This window comes from Grammomys surdaster, unplaced genomic scaffold (assembly GCF_004785775.1).
Source record: "Grammomys surdaster isolate TR1022 unplaced genomic scaffold, NIH_TR_1.0 166, whole genome shotgun sequence".
NCBI classification, from domain to species: Eukaryota; Metazoa; Chordata; class Mammalia; order Rodentia; family Muridae; genus Grammomys; species Grammomys surdaster.
This window is the reverse complement of record NW_021604614.1, coordinates 11,192,921-11,203,894: the sequence shown is the minus strand read 5'-3', so window position 1 is coordinate 11,203,894 and position 10,974 is coordinate 11,192,921. Positions and strand designations below refer to the sequence as shown.

Here is a 10,974-nt window from a genome sequence, read left to right as displayed (position 1 = left end):
CTTAATGCTGGTTCTTAAGAGGCTGCAGACTTTACGTCTATCTTTGCTTTCTCCCTCCCTTCATGGCCCAGGTTTTTTCTCTCTTGCCCTTCTGCCTCCCTCACGAAGACCCACACCAGAGGAAACGTCTAGAATTATTATTATTTTTTTACACCTCAGTTTCTAGACCCATATAAGAAATCACCCCTAGCCCGATGGTGGTGGCTCATGCCTTTAATTCTAGCACTTGGGAGGCAGAGGCAGGAGGATCTCTGAGTTTGAGGCCAATCTGGTCTACAGAATGGGTTCCAGGATAGCCAGGACTACACAGAGAAATCTTGCCTTGAAAAACAAAGAAAAGAAAAAAAAAAAGGAATCATCCTTGGGGCTGGGAAGATGGCTAGATAGGCTAATGGCTGCTGCATATGAAGGAGGACCTGAATTTGATCCCCAGAGTCCGTGTGAAAATAGCCAGGTTCGGTGGCACACATCTGTAATCCCAGCACTAGAGAGGGGAGGAAGAGACAGGTGGATCCCTGAAGCTCACTGGTCAACCACCTTAATCTACTTGGCGAACTAGTGAGAGAGCCTGTCTTAACAGAATGGAGAGGCCTGGGAGATGGCTCAGTGGTGAAGAGCACTGGCTGCCCTTCTAGAAGATCCAGGTTTAATTCCTGGCACCACCATGGTGGCTCACAACCATCTAGAACTCCAGTCTCAGGGGTTATATCCAAAATCTAAAATCCTCTTCTGGTCTCCATGGGCACCAGGAATGCACACGGTATACAAGCATACACAAACATATATTCAGATAAAACATCCATAAACAAACAAACAAACAACAAACACCATCCCCAACAAAACAAAACAAGGAGGGAGCCTGACATAGTGGCAGCACACAGTTTTAATTCCAGCACTTGGAAGGCAGAAGCACACAGATCTCTCTGAATTCAAGTCCAGCCTGGTCTACATAGTGAATTCCAGGCTAGTAAAACTATAGGGAGGGTTACAGAAAAGGGTGTGGTCTCAAGAGGTCTGGCCTTCTGGCCTCCACACACATGCACCTACCCCCAAGAACGCGCATACAGACACACACACACAAAGAAAGAAAGAAAATTAACTTGTTTTCAGTTATTTTAGATGCTGGACAGATAGCAAAGTGCCAAATGGACTCACAAGACTACTAGCATCCAGAAGGTTCTCACCATAGTAGGATCTGAGCATGCGTTCTCTCTGCTGGAACCTTCTGATGGTCTCACCCGGATTCAAAGTCGGCATCTCTGGTGCTCTCCGGGACCAGCTTAAACTGCTATTAATTCCTTCACTGATTTTGTCTTCTACTCCAGGGCTATAGTACCAAAGTCCTGGGCCTTTTTAGAAAGTTGTCTGTGCACACCCCACAGGACACAGTATCTCTGCTTGGGTCCCTGGGTTCCTCCATCTGTTTGGAAACCTGCAAGATTTCCCAAAGCTCCCTCCTGTCATCGCCAAGCCGCTGGGAGAAGTCACATGGAACCACATCCCTAGCCCTCTATTTTCTTTTAGTTTTAACACAGGGCTTTTTAAAGGTTGCCTGGGGGTTGTCTTGAACTCACTCAGTAACAAGGCTAATCTTGACGCCCGGACAACTCTCCTGCCTCTACTTCTTAAGTATTGGTATTACAAGGTTATGCTTTGGGGTCCAGGCTGGAGTGGAACTTACCGTCATCCTCCTGCTTTAGTCTCCAGAATGCTGGGTTTCAGCCTTGCCCCAGGATGTTCTGTGCTTAACGCTTTTATTTTTGGTCCTGAGGATAGACTTGAGATCTCATCCACTCAGTATCTTTTGTTAGATCATATATCCCACGTATCCCTATTACAGCATCCTTGTGTGTGAGCGCGCGCGCAAGACTGGGACACGCGTTTTAGAGGTCTTCCTTCTGCACATCTGCATGCGTTTTCTGCCTAAGACACCCCCCCCCCCCCCCGCAGCTAAGCGACTGTAGGAGGAGCAACTTAGTTCTGAATAAATGAATGAATGAATGAATGAACGAATGAATGAATGAAGGCAATAAGTAAAGAGGGCAACACCCGGTAAGTTCTGCAACAAGTGAGGGTGTGGAACATGCTTACCGCGCCTGCGCAGGCGAGCATTCTTTTTGGCAGCAAGCATTTGCAGGCGCGGCACGGCGGAGGGTTACAGAAGAGGGCGTGGTCTCCGGAGGCGTGGCCTTCTGGAGGCGTGGCGAAGCCTGCTTGGGGGTGTGACCAAGCCGGATGTCCCGCAGGCCGCGCCGGCGCTGGCTCAGTCTCGCGCTGTGGTTCGTCCGCGCCGCTCTGAGCCGCTCCACGCCTTGCGCTCTCCGCTCTCTCCGCAGCCAAAGCCCGGCAGCCCCTGCCACGCAGCTCCGCAACCATGTCCAAGCTGGCGCGGCTCGAGCGCGAGGAGATCATGGAGTGCCAGGTGATGTGGGAGCCTGACAGCAAGAAGGACACGCAGATGGACCGCTTCCGGGCGGCCGTGGGTACCGCCTGCGGCCTGGCGCTTGGTGAGTGCGGGGCACGCGGCTAGTGCACTCCCGTCACGGGTCTTCCCGGAAGCTGTTCCCTCCAGGGAGGACCGCTCAAGGAAGGTCCCTTCTAGCTTTTGAGATAAGCCTCTGTTATGTTAGATGGATGGATATCCGACCAGTGTCCCTGTCTTAGGGTCGGAGAACCCCCTGGTTTGGGGGTACCCCCTCTAGGGAGGTTCCTCCTAGTTGTTGCCATGGGCCTCCGATGGATGGATGGCCAGTGTCCCTGTCTTTGGGTTCGGGGAGTCCCCTGGCTCGGGGCCCTCCTCTAGGAGGTGCTGGTCATCTGATGGTGTATCCTTCAGTGTTTGGGGAAGCATCACTGCCTGTAGAGGCCCCCTTTCTGCAGGTGAGTCACCCTCTGGAAGTCGCAAACGCCCTCTGGTTCCTCGGATCTTTTGCTAGGCTTGCCTGCTTGGGAAGTGGCTCCTGGGGTCTTGACTTTCAGCCTGTGAGGGGCTTCCTTCTGGCCTTATCTGCAGTTCTTTTTGAGTTCAGGGGGATTCATGTGACAGGCTCCCTCCATCTACCTTTGCTAGGGACCAATGTGAAATTTCAGATTCCTGAAAAGGCCAGAGTTCGTTCCTCCTCCTTCCTTTAAAGTTATGGTAGGCCCCTCTTTTACGTTTAAACTCCCAACCCTGAACAGATCCTGCTTCCAGCCACCACCCTGGTCTGTGTGATTTATGGGTGGGGCAGAGGCCTTCTCCGGTTAGGCCCTTTTCCATATGCCCTTCCCAGGGATCCAAAGGGCTTGCTTAGTCTCTCCACTTGCTCTGCCCCTGTCTCAGGTGTCTGCCTGGGGTTTTCAGCTCACTTTGGCTGCCTTCTTCATTTTCACCTCTTTTACCCCTCTAACTGCAGGGGACCCCCCCCCCCCCGCCTTGTTTCTGTTGGCATCCATGCCTGTCTTGCTCCCAGGATCTGTCTCAGGGACTCCTTCCTGAATCTTCTCTTATTTGAGCACCAGTCTTCTTGGTCTCCTTCCCAGTGTCTCAGCAGCACTTGGCTGGCCTGCTTTCGTCCCCTCTGCACGGTGCACCCCCTTGCTGGCTGGGGTAATCTCCAAGTGCAGGTCTTTTTGTCGTTGCTGGCCTCCCAGGCTCTCTGCAGTCCTATGTTGCTTATGCACCTGCACACTGCCGCTGGAGAGCCTGGGTATGGAAGCAGAGCTTCCACAGGGTCCTTCCCCTCGCCCCTGGACACGGCTCTGCCCCTTCCCTCCTGTCCCTCTCACCTAGAGACAGATGCTTGCCTGACCACTTGCAGGGCTTGCAAGGCTGTTCTTGGTTAGTTCGTGGGTGTGAGCTAGGAGAAGAACCTTAACCCAGCTGGATTCTTGTCGGGATTGCATCTATTTTCTGTCCTCCATTCTCTCCCTGGACTTCATCTGTTTCCTCTGCCAGCAGTGATGAAGTACTGATCTGGTGCTCCTGTGGGCTTGGTAGGCCTGGCACTTCACTCTACTGAGGGGAGGGCAGCCCTTTGAAGTGGTCCAGAGCTTTCTCCTTAGCAAGAGCCACAGTACAGAGCTGTAACTTGACACCCTGCTTGGACCTGGCTGCTTCAAGCTTCTTTGCTTTGCGATCTGGAACAAGTCGTCCTCCAATCGCCTCAGGCTTTGGTTTCCTCATCTATAAAATGGGCTTAATGAGGACCTAGTGTACCTTAGGTGTCAGGCCCAGTCCTGAGCATTGACCGCTGGACATTGTCACTGGCTAGAGGTTTACTGAGTAACCCCTCATTCTCAATCTCCATCCTTCCTAGTCTCTAGCTGTTGGCTTGCTCTTTAGAAGTTCTGTTGACTATGTTGTGTTTAAAAGTGGGGAGGCTTACCAGCCGTAGTGTCTCACACTCAGGTACTGAGGCAGAGGGATTGCTGTGAGTTCAAGGATAGCCTGGACTCTAGAGGGAGATCTTGTCTCAGGAAGAATGGCTACAAAAATAAAGCCGGGGAGGGGGGGAGTGGGGGGCTGGCTATGGAAAGCCAGAGCCTGCCTGCCATCTGTGCAGTCCGCTCACATGGCAGTCACCGATGGTGGTTGCGTGGCCCCTCCCTTTCCCCTTCCCCCAGTCTCCTTCCCTCATCTGCCTGGCCCCAAGGTTCGAGCATCTTTCAGGTCTACCTTAAATGCTGTCTTTCCTCTGTATTGTGTCCTTTCTCCCTGTATCCATGTGCTGTTTTTAGGGCTTTCCTCCTGCCTTCCTGGTTCATGGATGCTGAATGTTCTTGTGTAGAGTTAGAGCCCCCTACAATGGCTCACTCCTAGCTCCTTTTTCTTCCCCTTGAGACAGGGTCTCACTATGTAATCTTGGCTAACCTTGAACTTACTATATAGACCAGGCTGGCCCCGAGCTCCCAGAGAGCCACTTGCTTCTGCCTCTCAAGTGCTGGGAGTAAAATCAGGCATGTTCTACCACACTTGGCTGGCCTCGAACTCATGATCCTCCTGCCTCTCTTTTTTTTTTTTTAATACTTTTTTAAAGATTTTTATTTATTTTATATAAATGGCGAGTACACTGTCGCTGTCTTCAGACACACCACAAGAGGGCATCGGATCCCATTACAGATGGTTGTGAGCCACCCTGTGGTTGCTGGGAATTGAACTTAGGACCTTTGGAAGAGCAGTCAGTACTCTTAACTGCTGAGCCATCTCTCCAGCAACTCATGCCTCTCACTTTTGAGTGTTGAGATTGTAGTCATGCACCACACACACACACACACACACACACACACACACACACACACACACTCATGCACCCCTTTCATTTAAAACTAAGATTCTAAATGCTAGCACATGGTTTAGACTCTTGGCTGAGTGTTAAAACATACTGAACCAAATGTGCCTTGGTCCCCTGAGCCTCCAGTTGCAGTCCCTGAGAGGATTCTTGGCTCACCCCATGATGTGACAGAGGTACAACACAATATCCATGTGACCATCAATCAGGTCCCTAGGTTTGTGGGCCTGGCCACACCCCTCAATGACGCTGTTGCTGAGTGCTCTCCTGTTCTCTTAAAATCCTAGGGATTGAACCTAGGATCTCCCACATGCTAGACAAGGCTCTATCAGTTAGCCACACTCCAACCCCCCCCCATATATATATGTGTGTGTGTGTATAAAATATATATTTACATATATATAAAATATATATTTATATGAATGAATTTTTTTTTTAAGACAGGGTCTCTCTATGTCGTCCTGGATATCCTGGAACTCACTTTGTAGATCAGGCTGGCCTTGAATTCACAGAGTTCCTCCTGCTTCTGCCTCCTGAGCCCTGGGACTAAAGATGTGATTGGCCAGGCAGGGTCTTAAAAATTGTTGAGGCTGGCTTGGAACTTGCTCTGAAGACCAGGTGGACTTGGCTCTTTTGATCTTTCTGCCTCAGCTTCCTGAGTAGCTAGGATTACAGACCTGAGCCACCAGGCCCAGCCTAAATTCACTTTTGGGTCCAGAGAAGAGTTCTAGTATCTAGCTAGTCTCATTAGCTTGGGAAACCTTTTGCACCCAGAGCTGGCCATTTGCAAGGACCCAGGTGACTAAGCTGGAGGGAGGGAGAGGAGCTGTAGGGCCTGTTTGGCTAGTGTTGGTTCCCACAGGTTCGGGAAGCTGTCTCACCAGTAGAACTGCCCAAGCCTTGTGTTGCCCTACGTCTGCCTCAAGTAAAGTGCCACACACTTCTGCATATTAACCCTCTTGCTGGCTGGCCATATGTGGATGAGTTCAGTATATACCACCCGGGTGCCATGTGTGATCTTCATGCAAATGGAGGGGTGACATTAATGACAGATGTTTTTGGGTACCTTTACTCTGCAGGGAACTGTTTTGGGCAGTTCTTAGGTCTTGACAGTGGCCCCAGGATAAGCACCATCAGCTCTGGCTGTCCTGAAACTTGCTCTGTAGATCAGGGTAGCCTTGAACTCAGAGAGATCTGCCTCCCGAGTGCTGGGATCAAAGACGTGCGCCACTGCGCTGCTGCCGGCACCACCTGAAGTATTTTTATTTCTAATTACGTGTATTCGTATGGCTGTGTGAGGTTATGCCCATGAGTGCTGTTGCTCACAGAAATCAGTCGAGAGCGTGGAAAGTTCTGGAACTGGAGTTAATGCAGTGGTGAGCTGTCTGGCCTGGGTGCTGAGAACCAAACTTGGGTTCTCAGTAATAGCTCTATGAATTTTTAACTGCTGAGCCATCCTCCGGCCTCTGTTATGGCTCTTAAGCAGTGGGTCCTATTGGTTTTCACTACATCCTCCATTTCTTCAGACAAGAACGCCACACACTGTAGAGAGGTAGGGCTGCTTGCCCCTGGCCATTTGCTCAGAAGTGGCAGAGTGGGTGCCTGATTTGGAGCCTGAGTGAATTCTTCTACTGGTGTTGGAGCACCTATAACCGCTTGACAACAGTTGGAGGTGACCCAGGAGGGAAACTGTCCTGGAGTGGCAGAGTGGCCTGTCTGAGGTCTCCAGCAAAGTCATTGAGCCTCAGGTGTTACAAACTCCCGGACCCTGTCATTTCCCTGCATGCTAGATCTGCTTTGTAGACCTTTTGCCTGGGGCCTGGGGAGGGTTGAGATCTTAATGCTAGCACCCAGATCCTTTCTTGGAGCCCAGAACCGGAGAGTCTCATGTGTGGCCCTGCTGTGGCTTTCCCGCCTGTGAGCTGGCTGGCTGGCTCTGTGTCTCCAGACACTGTGCTTTCCTTGAAGCCTGTGTACTCCCTGCCCTCCCCCTCCCCCAGCTCTGGGCTCTTGGGCACTAAGCTAAGCGCCTTAACCTCTGAGCTGCTACCCCAGCTCCCACACCCAGCTTTTAATTTAGCTGGGCAGGATCTGCAGAAGGGGATATCTTCGACTATCTTGCAGCACACCAGGGCCTGCTGCGTTCTCCCTCTGGCCCCCAGACCTGTCTGTCTTGCCAGGTTCTCTGAAAGCATTGAGTTCACACACGTGTGTTGATGATGAGTGTTCTTTCCCATAGTTTGGTTGGGTTTCTTCCACACACTTAGGTTACTACTCTTGTCCTGTTGAGAATATAGCTTGTTTCAGACCAGTCCTCCTACCCCAATCCCCTGAGGCAGGAGTCTGAGAGAGTGAGTTCTAGATTCCAGTGGTGCCCTGCCCTTGCTTGACAGAACCGGTGGCTTCTCCTGAGCCTCTGGGGACTGATCTGCATGAGAGTAGGATATCATCAGTGAATCTAGAAAACTCCCAGAATGGCTAAACCAGGCTCCGTTTGTTTTGAAGCTTCTCTTCCCCAGCAGTGCTCATCTGTCTCAGCCCCATGGCTAAGGAGACTTTGCCATTTGATGTTTTTTCTCTCCTCTGTGATCCTGAGGATGGAACCTAGGGCCTTGTGAATGCTAGGCAAGTCCTCTACCACCGGGCGGCATCCCGGGTCTTCTCTTTACTCCTGATTTGGCAACGGGGTCTCAAGTCAAGTCGCCCAGGCTGGCCTTGAACTTCTGATCTCCCAGCCTCAGCCTCTGGGGGAGCTGGAATTCTTGCCCCCAAACCAGGCCCGTGTGACATTTTTCAGTGAACATATATCCTGTTAAGAAAACCTGGAGACGGGCTGGTGAGATGGCTCAGCGGTTAAGAGCACTGACTGCTCTTCTAGAGGTCATGAGTTCAAATCCCAGCAACCACATGGTGGCTCACAACCATCTGCAATGAGATCTGATGCCCTCATATGGGTGTCTGAAGACAGCGACAGTGTACTTACATATAATAAATAAATAAATCTTTAAAAAAAAAAAAAAAAAAAAAGAAAACCTGGAGACAGCCTGGTGTGGTGGGACATATGTTTAATCTCAGCACTTGGGAGTCAGAGACGGTGAGATCTCCTATGAGGTCTAGACAGTGAGTTTGAGGCCAGCCAGAGCTACTTAGTGAGACTGTATCTCAAAAAGTGAGACAGAGAGATAGAAGATGTACATGCATGCACGTGCACAAAAACACACACACACGAGGGGGGGGAGGACAAATGAATTTTCGGAGTAGTTAGAGAGATAGCTTAGGAGGGAAGGCCCTACTGTCAGGAGACACAGCTGGAGTTTGATTCCTGGAATTCACATAGTGGAAGGAAAGACTAGGATACCATCCTCTGACCTCCACACATGTGCAGTGGTTTGTGTACTAGCTCCCCGCCCCAACATATACATGTACATGTACATGTACATATATATATTTCAGGGAGATGGCTCAGATGTATACTCTGCAAGCATAAGGACTTGAATTGGGTCCTAAGACCCACATAAAATAAAGCTGGGTATTCCTGTAATCCTTGCTTTGGGGGATGGGGGACCCAGGCGGATAGCTGGGACTTACTAACTAGCCAGCCAGTCTAACCTGCTTAGCCAGCTCCAGGTCCTCAGTAAGAGACCCTGTCTCAAGAAAAAATAAGCTCGGGTCTGGAAAAATCACCCCATGGGTAAGAGTCCGTGCTGTCCTTGCAGAGAATGTGGATTCAGTTCCTAGCACCGGCAGGGGGGCTGAGAATTATCTGTCACTCCAGTTCCATGGAACCAGACTCCCTCTTCTGACCTCCATGGGTACCAGGCATACAGGTGATACACAGATACCCGTCCAAGCAGAACACCCATACACATAAACAGATCTCTAAAAAAAAAAAAACCAGACAGATAAATGGATGGTGACTGAGGACAAGCCCTTGAGGTTGACTTGTGATCTCCACATGTAAACACACACACACACACACACACATACACACACACGAAGATACTCAGCTGGGTGTGGTAGCACACTCTTGTAATCCCAGAGGGCTGGAACAGGAAGACCAAGAGTTTGAAGGCACCCTGGGCTGTCGAAAACACACACACACACACACACACACACACACACACACCCCATCTCACTGTGTTTTCTTGGGGACTGTGGGTGGAGGGTTTGTGCCATGAGGTTTAGCTCTTGCCAGTCATTCAGGGACATCAGAGTTACTGAGTCCCTGGCATGTGAGGTCCTTAGGCCTGTGGCTTCCCACCGAGGGGCCAGTGTTTGAGGCTAGGCTGACGAGTTGCTGATTTGGTTGTTTTTGTAGGGAGTTACAATGATTTGTACCACTGGTCCGTCCGCTCGTATTCGGACTTCTGGGCTGAGTTCTGGAAGTTCAGCGGGATCGTCTACTCTCGCATGTATGATGAGGTAAGTGAGCCTGGCCACACACGTGTCTCCTTTCATGGTTGTTTCCAAGTGACATGTTGCTTAAGGAACACGGAGTCATGCCTGCTAATCCCACGTGTGGACCAGCAACATGGCTCAGTGGGTAAAGGCGATTGCTGCCAAGCCCGATGACCTGAGTTCGATCCCTGGGACCCACATGGTAGAGCGAGTACGGACTCCTGCAGATTGTCCTCCGACCTTCTCACATGTGCTGTGGTACATGCCACACCTCTTACACACGGACATGCATACATGAACACTTTGAAAATGAAATAGGGTGGTGGCTGGAGAGGTGGCTCAGACGTTAAGAGTATTGGCTGCCCTTTCAGGGGATCCGGGTTCAATTCCCAGCACCCACACGGTAGCTCATAACAATCTGTAACTCCAGTTGCAGGGGATCCAATGTCCTCTTCTGTTTTCCACAGGTACATTACACATACGGTGCACAGACGTTCACGCAAGCCAAACACCCCTACAGACTATCAAATAAGAAAAATTAAAAATAGCACATAGGAGACGGAAGCAGTAGGATTGCAAGCTTGGAGCCAGCCTGGGCTATGTGTGTAGAAGACCCTGTCTCAGATAACCCCAAACACCTTCCTCCTCACGTTACACTGGCGTGAGACGTAGTGTGGGCGTGGCTTTGAAGAGTGCAGTCTGAGGTCTAAGCAAGCATGTCCATGTCATTGTGGTCTCTGAGGAGACTTTTCAGAGAGCGCTCAGCTCCTTTCGATGGTCAGGAAAATGGTGTCTGGGAAGAGCCCCATGTCTGAAGCACATTTCACTGTTGGTTTAGGCAAAGCCTCCTGTAAGGCTGATATGCCAGCACTCTCAGAGACAGATACTAAGGTCTCCGCACCACAGGAAAGGCGGAGTCATTTTCCCACAGAATTGTGGGTTTTTTGTGTGTAGGGGGGGTTGTGGGGGGGGGCCGGGGGGGGGCAGGGCCCCAGGTTTGCCTTCTGTTTTTGGCATGTCTGTGTGACAAGGCCCTCTGACAGATTTTCTTTTCTTCTTTTACTTTTGTGCTGGGGATGACTCGGGGGTCTCTGGGATGCTGAGCAGGTCCTCTGCTGCGGGGCTACATCCTAGTTCTGGTTTCAGACATTGTATCACTCCCCTCCTCCCCCAGTGCCCCCCCCCACCCCCACCCCTGAGACAGAGTTTCTCTGTGTAGCTCTGGCTGTTCCAGAACTCAGTCTGTAGACCAGGCTGGCCTTAAACTCAGAGATCCACCTGCCTCTGCCTCCCAAGTGCTGGGATT

The 10,974-nt window shown here is 50.9% G+C and overlaps 1 protein-coding gene across 1 annotated transcript in view; it reads left to right on the top strand.

Moving 5' to 3' along the window:
* The first annotated feature begins 2,298 nt into the window (after nt 1-2,298).
* Aacs (acetoacetyl-CoA synthetase) overlaps nt 2,299-10,974 on the top strand; it is a 42,269-nt gene continuing 33,593 nt past the window's right edge. Inside the window, exons 1-2 of the mRNA XM_028765949.1 lie at nt 2,299-2,507; nt 9,589-9,692. Coding sequence (XP_028621782.1) covers nt 2,375-2,507; nt 9,589-9,692 — 237 coding nt within the window. The 5' untranslated portion in view covers nt 2,299-2,374. The remainder of the gene's footprint in view (nt 2,508-9,588; nt 9,693-10,974) is intronic.